Below are 19,640 nucleotides of genomic sequence, written 5' to 3'. Positions count from 1 at the left end.
GGCAATGGGCTCAATCACCATTCTGTTAACTCAGTTGGCGATATATAGTGACTTTACAGACATTTATTTCCATGAAAATCTTCTGTATTATCACTTTAAGTAAAATTACTGATAAGTACACAAAGAAGCTACTCAATTACAGTAATAAGAGTAAATGTAATTACGGTAGTTACTTTCCACCTCTGGCCCGATGTCATATACTGTATGGATAATGCAGGCCAGGCATGCATAATTCAAAAGGAGGTGTATATTTTGGCCATGTAATCCTATATTTGAATTTTTAAAATGTGCCATTTGTATGTGCAGTTTTTCCCTCAAAATGGGATATGCTTCCATACATTATAGGATGTTAAAACATCTAAAAGAAAAAATCTAAATTGCAATTCCACATTTACTCCAAGAGGAGGCGGAGTGTTCTGGTCGGGAATACAAGTCTGTGTGTCTTGGGAAAATTAATCTGATTTAAGAAAACCAAATGTGAAGTTTAAAGGCCCATTCCGTTGGTTTTGGCGAGAAATAAATGTGCACAAAGTGTTTATTATTGGCACTGAGTGAATGCGCCTTGACGTAACTTAAAGGGGCGTTTCTCTCCGACCAGCCGTTCAGAAGATATATGGAAAAACCGCAGTTTCGAAGTGGATAGCATCTCCCGCCACAGCTAGAGGATGTGACGTGTCGCGCGTTCACGAGCTTGTGCTCTTGTCCTAGACGCTAACAGGAAATGGCTGAAGTAGCTTTTAACGTTACGCTCGTCGCTAGCTGCTAGCTAAAGGAAACAACACAGACTCCAGAAAAAGTCCAGACTAAATAAATACATATTTATCTAATGAAGCCCGTCTGGCCAGACAGCAGCAATGTGACCGACATCGGGGGGAAACTAGAGTCAGGACTGTGTTTTCGGTTCATGAAGGGAACTTGCTGCTTGTAGCTACTGTAATGTGGTTTTGACCAGATAACGTTAGCTGCTTGCTAATGGATTTTCAAGATTCAAGATTTTTACTGTCACTCCGTAGTACAAGTATCTGACCACCTGGTCAGAAACTCTGCTAACATTACCGTCTTGTGTGAAGTAATGCAACCCTAACGTTACTACCGTTATGCTTATGGTCATGGAACATTATTGTTTGACTGCATTTAGCTGCGGTGGTGAGTCTGCCTGAACGTTAGCTTGATGCTATACGCGGCTAACTAATAGATTTAGCTATATTTATAGAAATTACCACCAGCCCCACTAATAACGTTACTGTCTTGTGTTGATAATTAATCTAACAGTCGGAAATATGCCTAACGTTAGCCTACTGTCTGTTATGCTTACGGTACATTGTTTGACTGTTCAGTTTGGACGGTACCGTACATACAGGGGGAGCAGGCTATTTCCTGGCTTCTGCTAACATGAGTATCCACTTCCCGCAGCCAGCAGGCTCTGACTGCAGTTGGCTGTTGGCTGCATACTAGTAACGTTAGCTTGATGCTAATCGCGGCTAACTAATATTAATTTACATTTATAGAAATTACCACCAGCCCCACTAAGAACGTTACCGTCTTGTGTGGATAATGAATTTAACAGTCGTAAATATGCCTAACGTTACTGTTATGCTTATGAAACATTGTTTGATTGTTCAGTTTGGTCAACTCCAGGCATTACAGGGTACCGTACATACAGGGGGAGCAGGCTATTTCCTGGCTTGTGCTAACATGAGTATCGACTTGCCCGCAGCCAACGCAAGCCAAAACACGACCAAACATGCCACAATATCGTCCCATAATTCATCCAGAATCCTTCCTGGGCATCTCGAGGCTGATCTGACCGATAAATTGTCCAGGTTGCCGTTTTCAAGTGACTTTTATGAGTTAACGTTACAAAGCAACGAACAGCTCTGCTGTTGCCAGGCAACTGCTTGTGCGCGTGCGAGTATGGTGCCCGCGCGTCAGCTCGTTCACACGCTGCCTGCAGTTACACTAACGGCCACCGGCGTCAGTAATAGTGAGTTTTGACGGATTGGGCCTTTAAGCTAAAAGTTAAATTAAATAATAGTCACAGTAAATTTCAAATTGTGCCCAAGATTTCATTCATTCATTGTTTTTAATTATACAGTTGTGTGTGTGTGTGTGTGTGTGTGTGTGTGTGTGTGTGTGTGGGCCAAGCAGTTAGCGAGATATTGTTCAATATCTACTATTATCGGCAGCCGCTCAATATGGAGGAGGCGCTGCTTTTTGTACCCATGAAGTGGATACTGACCGTTATCTTGCATTACAGTATAACTGTATATATCAACCTGCCATGTTATCATCCTGTGTGTTTCTTATGTGTATGCATTATTGTGTTTGCCGTCTGGGCACTCATGTAACTGACTGACTCCCAGCATTTGACTGCACTATTACTGTTTATGTCCTTTGCATACTTGTATTTATGTGGACATAAATAAATATTTCAAATGTGTGTGCGCGTGTGTGCGTGTGTGGTTGCCATGGTAACGTACTGTGCCACAGCCAGCTCCAGCTCCTGGATCTTCTTCTCCAGAGAGGTCTGCAGGTGGCTCTTCCCCTCCACAGAGTACTCTATGAAGAAGGCCTCCAGCACAAATGCCACCAAGATGCTGCAAGCATAATAATAACGTAAGAAGCCTAGTCGACAGAGTGGAGGCGCGCTTACTGTATCCTTTAGTTTTCAGCCTAGTCGACAGAATGGCTAGCAACACCGTGCCAGAGGATCTCAGGCTGCATCCGGCTCATAGAGGGCTAAAAGGTCAGTGATGTAGGGAGGTGCTACGCCTGGCCTTAAAAGCAAATAAAATAATTTTAAAATCAATCCTAAAAATGACCAGGGATGCTAAAACCGGGGCGACTTTCTGATTTCTGACTAAGACAGGTACATGTATAAAGGGAATTACAATAATCGAGGCGGGAGGAAATAAAAGCATGGATGAGTTTCTCCAGGTATGTGGCTGAAATAAAAGACTTAACCTTGGCAATATTTCTCAAATGATAAAAACATAACTGAGCAACTTTTTTATGGATGTGAGATGGATGTGACAAGGAGCAACTACAGACTTCAACAGAGACTCTATACACTTAGAGATGCCTCATTTCAGGCTCCACCTGACTCTTCCAGTCTCCTAAATGGGCGTGGCCACCTCTCCCCCCTGTCTGAGACAGTTACCCTCCCCCCGCCCACCCCTGACCTAGCAAGCCAACTTGAGCTAGAGATCGTGAGCTCCCAAACTGAATAAATACCACACATATAAACACAAAACAGCCTTCTTAGCTCAATCTAGTTATAACTGAGCCCAAGTGGATGTTGTTTCCATGTTGCCAGACACTATTATGACAGTTTGAGTCTCCCAGCGGCAAAACAAGCAGTTTTAGCGAACGTGGAATGACGGTGCACAAATGCCCGACTGGGTTACACTGGTAGTTGTTTGACAATAATGCTCGAGCTGGAAACAAGGCTATCTCGGTGAGTACTCAACCAATTTGAAAAAATGATGCCACGATGAGTCCCTTAGCCCTCATTCACACAGAACGCGGAGGCAACGCTCAACCGAAGCTGTACCTACGCTGTACCAACAAGTTTCATTTCGGCATCCTTGTTAACAGGCGAAGCCGTTCACACCACCCGCGTGCATGCCACGCTGACGCCGTGCCGAAGCCACGCTTATGCCACGCCGAAGCGATCACTCAGGACTGACGCCGAATTTCCAAGCGTGACGCTGAAGCCGTGAAGCATGAAGTCAATGGGAGATGTGGGCGGGTTCAAGGCGCGAGATAGAGTAGGTGCTGAGAGGAGCTGAGAGGGAAAGAGAAGGCGTCTTGTGTGAACAACAAGGCGTACGTTCAGCTTGTGCCTGCTTCAAGCTTCAGTTCTGCTTACGTTCGGCGTCCTGTGTGAATGAGGGCTTAGACACATACAGTGTGGAAAATAGGGTCCAGGTTTAAAAAAAAACGAAATTATCCTTGAAGCGAAGTCGGTCGTAACTAGATGGTCTAAATCCGACCTAACAGTTACGCCAGTTGGACCATCTAGACTTAAGCCTTCCTAAATCTTACACCTATAGTCAGAGGCAGGCGTAAAGTCAAAATCTAGGTTGTTTCTATAGTACAGTAACAACACAGCTTGAGCTACAGGCAACATGGCAAATGTAGTTTGCTACATTTTTTTTTTTTTATACATTGAGCCAACTTCATGTCAAATCAATGTTAACTCAGTGATCAAGAAAAAAAAAACTGTTTTGGGACTAAAAAACTTCACCCGACTTTCCATTGGGATGGGTGAGTAGATAATGACTGAATTTTCATTTCTGGGTGCACTGTCCCTTTAAATAACACGCTTTTCTTTTGTTTCCCAGGAAAACTCTCCTCTCTTCTCTCAGCTGAGAAATATTTGTAGTTTTTCTAACAAAACAGTCGAAACCTGAACTGAAATTTATTTGACTGCTAACTGGAAGTCTGTCTGGCCACTGGAGCTTCAGCTAATGATTGGTACAGTTTGTTTTAACCTGCCAGGATTACCAGATGGGTGGAGTTTACCACATCACTACAATGAGTTTCAGAAAGTCCGGACAAGGACAGGATTTGAAAACCAGAATAGTCTGATTTTCTGTGATTGGGATTATCTTGTCCTGATGTGGTGAAATACACCCATCTGGCACAGCCTGAAGGTTAAAACAAACAGAATTATTTGGAAATACATAAATATGTTTGGCCCAGATAGGCTGTTCAGTAGGGATGTTTCCTATGAGTGAGTGGTGATGGTGATGATGATGATGCGATGCCAGTAACCTTACTTGATGATGATGATGACGACCACAATGTGGAAGAGGACGAAGAAGATCCTGGCAGCCTTGTGAGTGACGTCTGTGAAGCCAGTGGTGAGCAGTGGAGCCGTGTTAAGGAAAACACAAAAGGCTAGATGGCTAACTGAACATCAGCCATCTGGCTAACACAGATGCTTTTTTACAGTAATGTTCATTAATGTGCATTGTCCCTCACATAAAATAATAAATAAAATTAATAAACACTCAGTCCGGTAACATAGTGCTGCCATCTACTGTTTAGGGGTGGGAATCCACTCCGAACTATACCGGCCAACCGTCTCACCGCGCGGGTGTAGTTCGGTTAAAGGGAAATGTTCTAATGATTCTAAATATAAAAATAGTAATATAATATATAATATAAATATAGCTGAATCTCTTCTTACCACACTTCTTCAGAGAAACCACAGAAGAAGATGAGCACTGTAACCCCATCCGGGGCAGATCGGAGCCGACTCTTTTGTTGTTGTTAGCTTAGCTTCTAGCTATTAGCTAAATAATTATATTTACAACCAGAATGAACCGCGATGTGACCGAAAAAGTGTCATTTACAGAGCGCGTGCAGCATGCCCCGCAGGCTCCCGTTCTAGCCTGTTAAGTTAAGTTAAGTTAAGTTATCCTTTATTTATCCCCTTGGGGAAATTCATCCTCTGCATTTGACCCATCCTCTACTAGGAACCTTCCTAGAACTAGGAGCAGTGGGCAGCCACTGTGCAGCGCCCGGGGACCAACTCCAGTTATTTTGCCAGTACCTTGGTCAGGGGCTCTGACAGGAGTATTAACCCTAACATACATGTCTTTCTTTGATGGTGGGAGGAAACCGGAGCACCCGGAGAAAACCCACACGAACACGGGGAGAACATGCAAACTCCACACAGAAAGGACCTGGGACGGACCGGGGTTTGAACCCGGGACCTTCTTGCTGTGAGGCAACAGTGTTAACCACTGAGCCACCGTGCCGTCCTGTTTGAGTGTTTGAGGAGTGTACTCAGTGCGACAAATCTTCTGTGGGGATCCGAATGAACCCACAAGTATTTGTGGGTAGAAAACATCATATTTTAAGCTGGAAATGAGGACCGTGGTGTAAAAAACCGAAATTCTCCTTTAAGTACGTGGCAGTGGAAGAGAGAATCAGGGAGAGAGATGGTGGGAGAGTGGAGCTAGTGGGCAGAGAGTACATAGAGAGAGAGATGCTTCTTTATACTTGGGATATAGGACATCATCGGTGACATCACAGGAGCAACTCTGACATCACAGGAGCAACTCTGACATCACCGATGACATCATCACAACAACTATGACATCACAGGTGCACGACACGCTGCAGTGACATCATCGTTGGGTCGCTGGCTTGAATCCGGTGGGTGTTCCCAGGCATGGTCTCATCAGTCGGTATGAGAGGGCCTTTTCTACACTCTCAGTAAAACAATATCGACATTTTAAATTAAAAGACTGTGGATGAAATTCTGCAAATGTATTTGGCGACCCAAATAAAATCTCCTACGACCCACCTGTGGGTCCTGACCCAGTCTTTGGGAAACGTTAGCCCTGTTTGAAATGGTCCCTATTACAGAAATAGTGAAATACATAGTGTGTTGGCCATTTTGTACTAGTGTCTGAATTCTCAACTTTTGATTCACTATATAGCCCATTATAAAATGACCACAATGCACTGCAAGTTCTAGTGAACAGAGAATGTACCCTACATTTTCTCCCATATATCACAATGCAAAGTGGTCATGTTTACCGAAGGAAGAAGAGTGAGGTAGTGTCTGAAGTTTGATCATTCCCCATATAGTTCCCTATATGATAAACAATACATGGGGAATAGTGAGTGAGTGAAATAGTGAACCATTCCGAACTCGGCTACTGCCTTAAAGGATATCGTGCCACTGGTTGACCATGGTGAGCTCAACCAGCAGGATGAAGGAGGAGACCACGTGGTTGAAGTTGTTCTTGCAGTAGTTGAGCCTGGCGAAGTCCGTGTTCCTCAGCACAGGGTTCCCACAGTCCCTGTCTGGGTTAGAGATGTTCGCTTCAGAGAACTGCACCTTCCCTTTGAACAGCTCCATCCCCACCATGGCAAAGATATAGTACACCACCTGGTGACAAAGATATAGTACACCACGACCTGGTGACAAAGATATACAGCACCTGGTGATGAAGAGCAGTGCTCAACTCTTCATCTGGAGCAGCCAGGCTTACGGATGGAGAAACCTTTTCAGAAAAAGAGAAAAGCATTTTCAGTTTGTTCGGGACACTCATGGCCTGAACACGAGGGCTAGTGTAGCGAACCTGAAAAAACCAACCTAAAAAGCAAAGTCGGGAAACAAAATTAAATCGGCTAACTGAATAGGACTGGTTTTTGAACCTGTGTTGGTTTGTATCTCCTTCTTATTCTTGATTGTTCTTTACTGATGTCTTTTCATGTGCAGTATTGTATTATTGTATATTGTAGTGTTTTCTGTTTGCTAACACCTCAGGACCACAATGGAAATAGGTTTAATGACTACATTGTGATATCGAACCTAGAGTTATTTTATACTGTATGCCTGTTGGTGTATTGGATTTTTTTTTATTTTTTCGAATACATTCATTAACTCATTGAGTGCCAGCCACTTTTGGAGAACGGACGCTCCCAGTGCCAGAGTTTCAGAGCGTTTTCAGTGATTTCTCGAGGCCCACAGAATATTGTGTGATATTACTATGTAAACACCGAACACGCACAAAGAACGACGAGACTCTATTGTATCAGCAGCAAAAAAAAGTTTATTGATATCATTTTCCGTTCTTTACTTATCAGCCGGAGAAGATAGGTCAAAAACAGAAAAAATTGGCGTTTCCATCTAGAAGCTGAGATATTGAGCCTTTTGTGAAATATAGCATTTCAAGCAAATCACTGACTCTGAAACTAATATTTTCTGACCTGAAACATCTGAACAGTAATTTCCTTCAATATAACAGCACCCCCACCCCCCCCTCTACTGCAAACTTCTCCTCCGTGGGTGTGTCATGATGTTGCTGCTCGCTCTGAGTGCTGCTTGTGTCAGGCGAGTCTGCTGCCTGGATGGCGGCCGCTCGTCGGGGCAGTGTGGATCGGGCTCGCTCGTTTCATGGGTTTCAGTTGTGAGCTGTGAAGCTGCGTCCAATTCTGGGCTTTCTGGGCTTTCTGGGCTTTCTGCTGCCCTGCGTGCCCCACCCCCCTCCTCCTCCTCCTTGGGAGTGTCTCTGGGCTGCTGCGTTTGCTCTCGCTCTGCTTTTGCTCTGACTCTGCACTGAAAAGTGCGCTGCATCCCCCCGCTTTTTCACATCGTGTCGCCGGCTCCCAGCTGAGAATAATGTAACTTTTCAGAAAGACGCTGGTGTCGCCAACTAAATCATATGGAGGGGCTATTGCAGCGGAGACGGAGGGGCTGTGGCAGCAGATTGACTGCTGTTCACAGGCACAGCTAACGTTATGCTTCATGCATATCGATGCGATTTCCGTTTCCCCATTACTTCTTCTCTTTTCTCCTGGCCTTTCTCTAATCTGGAGAGCACTGTCGCCACCTAATGGGTCCCTAAAATAGCTTTTACACATTCAACAGCCACCATACTTTCACAGGAGATGGATCTGGCTTTGATGCACGCCCCACCGTCAAAAAACGCAATTGACGACTTTAGTCGTCTTTGGCACTCAACGTTACTAAAGCAATTGACGACTAAAGTCGTCATTGGCACTCAATGAGTTAATTCATTCATACTCACATTTCAACACAATGCTAAAAACAGTCTTCTCAAAATGTTGTAGTATATTTCGCTAAATGGTTTATTTATCTGTGTAAATTGCTGCTTTCATAGATCGGAAAAAGTTGTTCCGTTGTCAGTAAACGATAAACGAGAAGAAAACTTGTTGTTCGTTCTCAATGGAGGAATCAAACAATCAAATGAAACATCAACAAAAGAGAAAAGACAAAAAAACTTTGCGTCACAAGACTAACACTTATCATCAATTAACACTACATCTGCTATTATAACTATATATAGTTATGCTATGTGTGCAAGCCTATTATTCACAGATGTGTGCAAACCTTACCCAGTTCTCAGTAACTGCATCCATGCACCCACTTACTATTCCTAAACTGGTAACTTCACACGCCACGCTCAACAGTGTGTATACCCTGCTAACCAACAACACTCAGTCCCACACACTCCCAACATCCACTGGTAGCTCCCCAAACCTAGCCACTTTAGCACAGCATTCAAACAATCGACAACAGGAGCAATCACACCACCAATACCAAAAGCGCCCAAAATGCAAGCCAGGAAATCATTTTCATTTTGATTTGATTTTAATTCACAATTTTATAAATTCACAATTTTATCATTTCCAATTATTTCCCTATACCACTACAAACTACATACCACTACACACTATACCAAAACCCTCAGCTTTTAAGAACAGTCCTCACAGCATCTAAGCTAAAGCTCATCTATCATAGGGATCAGGCAAGCTGACTCAAATCGCGTGGCCACGCGATTTCTAACGTTAGCTCTGAGCTCTGCTTGTGGCCACAGGCGTTCATCCTTGCATCCAAGTCGATGTTTGAGCCAAATCAGAAGATATCGCGTTAACGAACTTTAGAATGGCGTTCGAGAGGTCACAGTGACCTTGACCTTTGACCACGAAAATCTAATCAGTTCATCCTTGAGTCCAAGTCGATGTTTGAGGCAAATTTGATGAAACTCCGTCAAGGCATTCCTGAGATATCGCGTTAACAAGCTTGAAAATGGCGTTCGAGAGGTCACAGTGACCTTGACCTTTGACCACGAAAATCTAATCAGTTCATCCTTGAGTCCATGTTTGAGGCAAAGTTGATGAAATTCAGTCCAGGTATTCCAGAGATATCGCGTTAACAAGCTTGAAAATGGCGTTCCGAGAGGTCACGGTGACCTTTGACCACCAAAATCTAATCAGATCATCCTTGATTCTAAGTCGATGTTTGAGGCAAATTTGATTAAATTCCATCAAGGCGTTCCTCAGATATCGCATTAACGAACATCAGACGGACGGATGTACAGACAACCGGGATCCATAATGCCTCCGGTACGGCAACCATTTTAGGGCATCCTCGTCAGTCAGAGTATAGGCTATCGTTCCTCAGTCTAAAGCGTTGTCAGTTGTCATGTCTCCTATAGTAAACCGTCGAGTGTGCTCTGAAACACCTTCAGTCCTCACACAAAAACGCTGCCATTCCTCCTGCCTCACTAAAAACGTTGTCGATCCTCCTGCAGACTAGCTGTCAGACATCACTCAAACTAGCTGTCAGGCATCACTCCTCACGTCTCACACAAAAACGTTGTCGATCCTCCTGCAGACTAGTTGTCAGACATCACTCAAACTAGCTGTCAGGCATCACGCCTCACACAAAAACGTTGTCGATCGTCCTGCAGACTAAGGGCTCTATTCTCCCACAGGCTATTACGGGCCTTAACCGCAAAAAAAACGTGCCTTGCGCCTGTTTCGGCAAGATAGCAATAGGCTTTAGGCTGCCAAATGCGCTTTAGGCCGAATGGGCGTGGCGCAGTCCCAAAGTGGGCGTGTCGGCGCTAAATACCAGCCTAGTGATATCTTGGGACCTGGCGTACATTTAGCGCTTTGCGCTTTTGAAAAGCAGGCCTATTCTGTGCCTTCACTGCCTCTTCTCTGTCACCCTTCTCTCTCTCTCTCTCTGAGTTCCCAGCATGCATTGTGTTTCTCCATTTCGCTACTAAATAGCAACCAAATGAGCCAAAATAGATATAAAAGGTAGTTCTAAATTAATGTGTAATGGTAACACAGCCTGCCATTGTCAACATTTCAATATTGGACCAAATAAAACATTGAAATGAAAACACCACCCTATGTGAAACATATATGTCCTCCTGGGCCTATATATACCCCTTGTCGAGTTAACGTGATTTAGAGAAGTAACAGCGGAACGCGCTTCGGAACGCGCTTCTAATGGCATCTGCTATACTGTGATGTCCCTCCAATAACTTGGCCCTATTTCACATTTAGTTTTACAATAAAAACACATTTATGCAATGACTTGACATAATGTAGGCTATATTTATGTGCATCATCCTTCCTGCAGCAGGCGAGAGAAAATGATATCTTTCTGGACAAACTTTCACCAATCTAATAGGCTATATTTTTCTAGCTGATGCATAGAACATTATTTTCACTTTGATATTGCTATAGTGTAGCGTATTTACATGCTTGCAGTATTTAAACTGCAGTTAGATTGGTTTGAGAAGCATCATAATATGGAATAATAGCCGATATATGGAGACAGACGGGATGAAGGGAGGTGGGGGGGGGGGGATCAGAGGCTTGGGTTTCGTCTGGTTTTGCGGGACCAGTGGAATTGGAGCTAAAAAGGCAAGCGTGCCATTCGTTTATTGCACTTATCCAATGAGCATGACAGTGCATAATTTTACGCCTAAAAGGCGTGGTTGTAATGCTTTGGGCTGCATCTAGCGCCAGCACAACGATATCAAGTGCGCCTGTCCACGCCCACTGCTTTGATCTGCGCCTGCCGCTCGGCCTAGAAACTGCGCCGATGCAACGATAGGGCCCTAGTTGTCAGACATCACTCAAACTAGCTGTCAGGCATCACTCCTCACGTCTCACACAAAAACTTTGTCGATCCTCCTGCAGACTAGTTGTCAGACATCACTCAAACTAGCTGTCAGGCATCACGCCTCACACAAAAACGTTGTCGATCGTCCTGCAGACTACTTGTCAGACATCACTCAAACTAGCTGTCAGGCATCACGCCTCACGTCTCACACAAAAACGTTGTCGATCGTCCTGCAGACTAGTTGTCAAGCATCACTCAAACTAGGTGTCAGGCATCACATGAAAACGCTGTCATTCGTTGTTTTTGGTTGTTCTTCCGTGTGGGGAAAGAATGCCTGTGAAGTTAGCAACAATTTTTTACAACTTCACTTCCGGTTGAATGCTTTTTGCCTTTCAAAATAAAAGCATGCGTTTTTTTGATATTTACAATAGATTAAAGTAGTAATCTATGAGACCCAATAGAATTAACATAGTAACACTAAGAGGAACATCTAGTTTAATTGACAATAGACTATATATATATTTATATATATATATTTATATTTCTTGAAATTCTTTCAACACAAAGACCGGAAGGCTAAATTTGGACACATGTAAATTAAACATAAAAAGTTAAATGGCTTTAAGGTAGATTCCTAGGATACTTCTTTATTGAATGGGAAAGCATGTGAGGTCGAGGAACCATCTTTGGTGGCAAATGTGGAATTTAGGCATGCAGCAGAGGCCATTCTTCAGAATGCTGAATTGTCATCGTCAGTGGATGAGTGTCTGGCTGGATATCTAATACTGTTGGATAGTCTCACCACTGCCATGGAAGAAAGGGATATTGCAAGACCATCTACATTTGCAGAGGCCAATGATATATACATTCAGCTGGCTGACATAGGGCGCTAGCAGGCCAAGCACCAAGGTGTATAGGCTCATTTCCAACGCCAGTATCGGGCCGGGTCTACTCGCTTTCCTCCCCCCCCACCCCCACTGGGCAGTAAACATGACGATCTGGGTTGAATCTATACTTTTGACAACTGATTGGTCAGAGAGATTCGGGTTGAAAGGACATCACACACATCTTTGCTGCACAGACTTCTAAATGAATGGACTGCACTTTCAAGTAAATATGTCACTCCGCCTCTCTCATGGTCCTGATAACAGCCAGCTACTCTGCCTCTCTCTGATGGTCCTGATAACAGCCAGCCACTCTGCATCTTTTAACGTTTTGAAATTACATAAAGCCTTCACGTGATGAAAATGAGTATCAAGTATTTTGAGATTTTGACTTATTTGGTTACTTTAATCTCTGTTCATGAAACACAGGGGAAAGTATTTATTTTTATGGTCTTGTTGGAATGTCACTGTACAAAATACGTTGTGGAATGTTATGCCATTTGTTCTCACATTTTACTTTTAGACGCATAACAGATTAAAATACTCTATATACTATCTCAGTCATTCGAAAAGTTATGGGAGAGTTGATATGCATATTGGACAAAGTCAAATTCCACTGTGTTATGATTACTCACTGTATTAAAATGAACCTTTAATCTGGACACTTGGGCCTTGAACTGTAGCCTAGCCTATTCATAGCATTCCATGATGTCACATGCATTTCCTACCAATATGGTGCTTCACAATACACAGCTCATTGGCTGCTTTTGTCATTTGAGTGTAATCACCTGCCAATGGATTATAATCACCTGTTATTGACCTACAAAGGACAACTGTTATACTGAATTTTGGTGAATTATCTGTCTTAACCTCTGACAAAAACAAGAATTGAAAATAAAAATGGAAAAGATACATTGTCTTTTTAAATAAATAAATTGTAATAGGAGAGCACTCAAACTACTGCACCGTCAAACTGTTTACTTATTTGGATAGAAAATAATGTTTTGATGGAACTGGGGGTTTTAACTGTTTCTTCCTAACTGCAGCTGACGTCATCACTCATACCCATGACTTGTGTATCTAAATTTTGCAAATAACTTCACAAGACCAAAACCTTCCATTTTGCTTAATGTGTATCACCTCTACTTGCTATTCTTTGGATGTCTTCCAAGAGGCCATAACCAAGGCTATTGGAGAAGTCAAATGTTTTCTGCACACACCCTACATTGTTTGGATATCTTATGCCTAATGGAACAACAGTTTACCATTAAATAATTAAATAAGCTTTCCCATTCAATAAAGAAGTATCCTAGGAATCTACCTTAAAGCCATTTAACTTTTTATGTTTAATTTACATGTGTCCAAATTTAGCCTTCCGGTCTTTGTGTTGAAAGAATTTCAAGAAATATAAATATATATATATAAATATATATATAGTCTATTGTCAATTAAACTAGATGTTCCTCTTAGTGTTACTATGTTAATTCTATTGGGTCTCATAGATTACTACTTTAATCTATTGTAAATATAAAAAAAAACACGTGCTTTTATTTTGAAAGGCAGAAAGCATTCAACCGGAAGTGAAGTTGTAAAAAATTGTTGCTAACTTCACAGGCATTCTTTCCCCACACGGAAGAACAACCAAAAACAACGAATGACAGCGTTTTCATGTGATGCCTGACACCTAGTTTGAGTGATGCTTGACAACTAGTCTGCAGGACGATCGACAACGTTTTTGTGTGAGACGTGAGGCGTGATGCCTGACAGCTAGTTTGAGTGATGCTTGACAACTAGTCTGCAGGACGATCGACAACGTTTTTGTGTGAGACGTGAGGCGTGATGCCTGACAGCTAGTTTGAGTGATGTCTGACAACTAGTCTGCAGGACGATCGACAACGTTTTTGTGTGAGACGTGAGGAGTGATGCCTGACAGCTAGCTTGAGTGATGTCTGACAACTAGTCTGCAGGACGATCGACAACGTTTTTGTGTGAGGCGTGATGCCTGACAGCTAGTTTGAGTGATGTCTGACAACTAGTCTGCAGGAGGATCGACAACGTTTTTGTGTGAGACGTGAGGAGTGATGCCTGACAGCTAGTTTGAGTGATGTCTGACAACTAGTCTGCAGGAGGATCGACAACGTTTTTAGTGAGGCAGGAGGAATGACAGCGTTTTCGTGTGAGGACTGAAGGTGTTTCAGAGCACACTCAACGGTTTACTATAGGAGACATGACAACTGACAACGCTTTAGACTGAGGAACGATAGCCTATACTCTGACTGACGAGGATGCCCTAAAATGGTTGCCGTACTCCGGCCTGGCTATCGCCGGTGGAGCCATAAAAAACTCAATACATGTCAATTGCATCACAATTATTTATAGATGGGAATAGATAATTTTTTTTAATCTAGATTAATCTAGATTAATCCTGGTCATTAATCTAGATTCATCTAGATTAAAATGGGTCATTTGAAGTCTGTCGAAGCCATTCAAAATATGTGTGTGCAACATAAATAATGACTAGAAGTAAGTCCTTGTGAACAGGTTTATGTTTATTCAATTCAACTTGAATAGCCAGTAGGCATTTAAAGGTAAGAAACCAGCAGGTTACACACATGGTTTGTCTTCATCTGGACAAAGTTCTATCCTGAACTACCTGGAATGAACACCAGAGGGTATAAGAACAACAACCCACATTTCTGGGATCAATAATATTAAACTGGCATTAAACTGTCAGTAGCTGTGTTTCCATTACAGTTTTTCGCAAAATAATTGCGATATTTCTACAACTTCGACAATGTACAATTGCGACTTGTAGGCGTTTCCATTGAAGTTGAGTTTGGTCTGATGCGCGCACACCTGAACGCAATTCCCCATTACCAGCAGCTGCCACAGTGATTACGCACGGGGATCTGCCCATATCCCGTCCCCTGCATGCTCAAATCTAACCAATGGTCAATGCAAATCACAACATGAAGTTACAACGCATATAAACGAGCCTGATTATCAATTCAAAAGAAAATGAGTCGCAAAATGTTGCTGGCTGCGGTGAATGCGAGCGCGACAGACAGAGGAAAAAAGGTAGCCTATACAACTGGTCCGATTTAGACATTTCAGAATGTTGTGTAGGCTATTATAACATTGCACCTGAAACATGTGTAATGTATTACTCACAGTCACTGTATTCACTTCACTGAATACTGAATACTGAAGTGACTTCAGTCAGGAGCACCGCACCGGTGTGTGCTTTTCATCCACTCATCTCGCCGCTCAAATGCGCGCTCACAGGCAGCCTGCTGTCACCATGGACCGATTTCTGCCATTAAACATGATCTATTTACCCCTTTTACACAACACTCGTCTTTCTGCTAGGTAGCGTTGCTTCAAAGTTCCGCTGCTTTTCCAAAGGAGAAGACGGGTCACATGACGTGCAAATGCGGAAAATCTGTTTCCATTACACTTTTGCGATAAACTGTATCGACACGTCTGAAAAACCACCTCATGAGAGCGGCAGACATAAATGTCCGCGCTTACATACCTGTTCCATTCTAAAGTGATAATCATCATGGCCTGCTCAATATAAGTGGACCCTGCTACCAGACAACTTTGAGAATAGATTAACGGCGATAATTTTTTTATCGCGCGTTAAGAGTCTCGCGTTAACGCAGCCGTTAACGGCGTTAACGATCCCATCTATACAATTATTACATATAGTACCTTTAACAGACTGGGTAAACAACCGCAGCCGCTCATTATGAAACTGACAGTTCAGATTCAGATTCAGATTAAATGTAATAGCCACAGAAAGTAATCAGATTACAAACAAGGAATTTGACTTAGTGCAAGTATGCCACTGCATACTTGCAGCGGTCACATCAATATAGTAGCTATATCAATATAAATTTAGACTTGACCTAATTTTATTGTTGTCTATAGAGTCATCAAGGTTAGTTCCACCTCTGCGCAGATTCCTCCACCCTCTTCTCTCTCTCCCCCTCAGGTGTCCTTCATTGGCCTGACGTACACCTCCGCCGCTGCAGCCCTAGGTCCGGTCGTCATCGTCCCAGCCACCTCGTCACTCTAGGCCATCTACCCACTACTCCACCGCCTGTCTGACACCCTGACACCCCGGGCTCATCATCACCACCGACCCCTATCCTCATCATCCTGGTCACCTGTCGTCACTCTGGCCCACCTACCCACTACTCCTTCACCTGCCTGCCCAGGGGAAGGGGGGGGACGTCCCCCCCCCCCCTGGCCTCATCATCACCTCCGACCCCTATCCTCCCCTCCTCTCCTCTTAATCGATGTCACCAACGCGGACTCATGGATTCCTCAGATCATCTTCATGGAACTCCCAATCTTGTTACCCCTTTTTTCACCTAGCTAATTAGCTAGTATTCTCTGAACCTACGAACACTTAAAGACTACATTTTCTATTTCTTTTTGGACTCTACTTTTTACATTTTCAACTCTCTTCCCTGATCTTAGAATCATTTAAAAACTACATTTTCGTATTCCTTTTGTTGGACTCCTTTTTACATTTTCAATTTTCTGTTCTTTTGTCAATTTTATTTCCATACTCTGAAACTCTGTAAATGGTTTAGCCCGGCATCTCTCGGCCTGTCTCGGAGGGGAGTCCCCGGATGGGGTCCATAGCTGGGTCCCTACAGTACATCGGCCTCACAAGGTTCCTCCTCAGCCAAGTCACTGAGGCAATCCATGTGGTGGAAAGGTTTTCTTGCGTTCACTGGGGGTGAGGGGGTACCGCTGTATCCCAGCCTGGCCTTCTCTCCCACGCCTTATATGTGTGGGGGCGGGGGCCGGGGCGGGAGGCATCGGTGCTCTCCATCACTGGTCGAGGGCTGCCGGTAGGTTTAGAATAGCTTAGGTAGGTGATAGATTAGCTACAGGTCTACAGCCTAACTATAGGCTGTAGACCTGTTATAGTGTTCAGGCAAAGATCAGACTAGAGCAGAATAGGACAGGCCAGACTAGGCTGTAGATTAGCTAGATCCCCTATGTCCCAGTTAGCTCTGGTTAATGTCTTGAGTAGTCAGTTTGTCTGATCTTCTCCCCCGCCTCTCTTTCTCTTTCCCCCTTCCCCTGCTCCTTCCCCACTTCTCCCTTCCTGTTCTCTCCTCTCCCACATTTCCCATTCCTCCCCCCACCTCCTCTCTTTCCATGCTCTTTTCTCCCCCACATCCCACCGCTCTCCCCCCTCCCTTCTCCTGCTCTCTCCTCTTTCTCCCCTCCTCTGCTCCTTCTCCTTCCCAATTTTCCCCATTCCCTGCCACTTCCTGCTCTCCCCTCTCTCACATTCCCCCTGCTCTCCCTCCCCTGCACCCTCCCACCTCTCCTTCTCTGTTCTCTCCTCCCCCACATTTCCCATTTTCTCCCCACCTCCTCCCTCTCCCTGCCCTCTCCTCCCCCACATCCCCCCGCTCTCCCTCCCTCCTCCCCTCTCCTCTTCCCCCTTCCCCCACTACTCTAAAGCATAGTACACATTCTACTCCAAAGCATGGCACCCATTCTATCCCCTCCCACTATTCAAAGCATGGCACCCATTCTACCCTAAAGCGAGGCACCCATAAGCTCTATATGTGAACATGTGTTTATTTGGCAAAGGGACTCACTACTAAAGGCCTGCAGCCAATTAAATTAGGCATAGTTTGGTTGCTAAGAAATCGACATATGTCTGTTTGCAAAATGTGTGTCTATATTTCTCTATCATATAATTGTTCGATGTGTTATTATTACTACTGTAATTTGTTACTGTTGTATCAGCTAGCCCTCCTTTCCCTGTTCTCTCCATATAGTCTCCCATACTCCTCTATACTCCCATACTCTTCCATACGCTCTCTCCTCTCCCACATTTCCCATTCCCTCCCCACCTCCTTCCTCCCCCTGCTCTCTTCTCCCCCACACCCCCCCCTTCCCCTCTCCTGCTCTCTCCTCTTGCTCCTTCCCCACCTCCTATACCTTCCAACATTTCCCATTCCCTCCCCACCCCATCACTCTCTCACATTCCCCCTGCTCTCCTCCCTTCTCCTGCTCTCTCCTCTGCTCTATCCTTCATTTCTATATTTTCTATATTTCTCTATCAATTGTTCAATGTGTTATCTTTATTCTGTAATTTGCTACTGTTGTGTCAGCTAGAATTAGCTAGACATATTTTCAGTGAAGCCCTCTGAGACATGCTTGTGAATTAGGGCTATACAAATAAACTTGACTTGACTTGACTTGACTAGAAGACAAAAACAATATAGAAAGACACTCAGGCATAAAATACAGCTTTCACTGAAGCAGAAACTTACAATGATGAGCTGTCCAAATGTCAGCATTGTAGGTCCGATCTTAATCAGGGTGTTGATGATTATCTGAAACCTGAGGGAGAGAATGATTTTTATTAAAAATCACAAAATCATTTTGTGGTTGAGACCTGTTTAAATAAAGTTAAAAAGGTTGAAAGGAATAGCCTGTTGACTCTTAAGCCTCCCCCTAAAAGGGACCCCAAAATAGTTCTGGCTACAACCTTCTCTCCTTTAACATTTGACATTAAGCAAGTAGTCTTGAAACACTGGCATATCTTATCCAGCGATCCCCTTATACAGTAGCTCATTCTTTCCAAGCCTCACCAATCTTTGCACATAAACGTGCCAAAAACTTGAGGGATACTTTGGTCAGAGCTGATTGTTATGTTCCTCCACATCATTTTCTTTCTAATTAGAACCTCCCAGCAGGTAATTTTCCATGTTTAAACTGTGCCCAATGTAACGCAATGATCAAAGGAGACACTTTTTCACATCCTCATACTGGAAAACAATTCTACATCAAGAATAGAATTTCATGTAGAACTAAATTTGTTGTCTACCTTTTAAGATGTGTCTGTGGGCTCATTTACATAGGGAAAACTAAAAGAGAGTTAAAAATCAGGATATCTGAACACAAGTCCAGCATAAGGAACAGGGACGAGAAATCCCCAGTCGCTCGTCACTTTAACTCTGTAGGACACGATGTCAGCTCTCTTAAATTTCAAGGTATTGAAATGATTCAGCCTCTCAGAAGAGGTGGAGACAGAGATAAACTCTTACTCCAAAGGGAAGCTTATTACATCCACACATTACAAACTGAGAGCCCTAGAGGCCTTAATGAAGAATTGCTATTAGGTTGCTTCTTGTAATGTTATGTCTCAACTCCCTGAGAAACTTGTCCCATTGATTGGCAAAAAGACCTCTTTTTAACTTTCTATTTAACTTTCTATTTTGTATTTTGTATTGTTTATAATTCGTATTTCTATGTATTTAACAAGGGCTGTCACTACTATGATAGCTCTTGTAAAT

At 43.4% G+C, this 19,640-nt stretch overlaps 1 protein-coding gene across 1 annotated transcript in view; it reads right to left on the bottom strand.

The window, feature by feature from the left end:
• Positions 1-19,640, bottom strand: part of tpcn3 (two pore segment channel 3) — a 120,601-nt gene that overhangs the window by 32,694 nt on the left and 68,267 nt on the right. The window contains exons 14-17 of the mRNA XM_083634891.1: positions 18,615-18,684; positions 6,697-6,913; positions 4,785-4,875; positions 2,481-2,597 (exon numbers count right to left, since the gene is read on the bottom strand). Coding sequence (XP_083491017.1) covers positions 2,481-2,597; positions 4,785-4,875; positions 6,697-6,913; positions 18,615-18,684 — 495 coding nt within the window. The remainder of the gene's footprint in view (positions 1-2,480; positions 2,598-4,784; positions 4,876-6,696; positions 6,914-18,614; positions 18,685-19,640) is intronic.

Source organism: Poromitra crassiceps, assembly GCF_964638095.1.
Source record: "Poromitra crassiceps genome assembly, chromosome: 4".
Taxonomy (NCBI): Eukaryota; Metazoa; Chordata; class Actinopteri; order Beryciformes; family Melamphaidae; genus Poromitra; species Poromitra crassiceps.
Note: the sequence above shows the minus strand (reverse complement) of the source record. Positions and strands in the feature narration are given on the sequence as shown.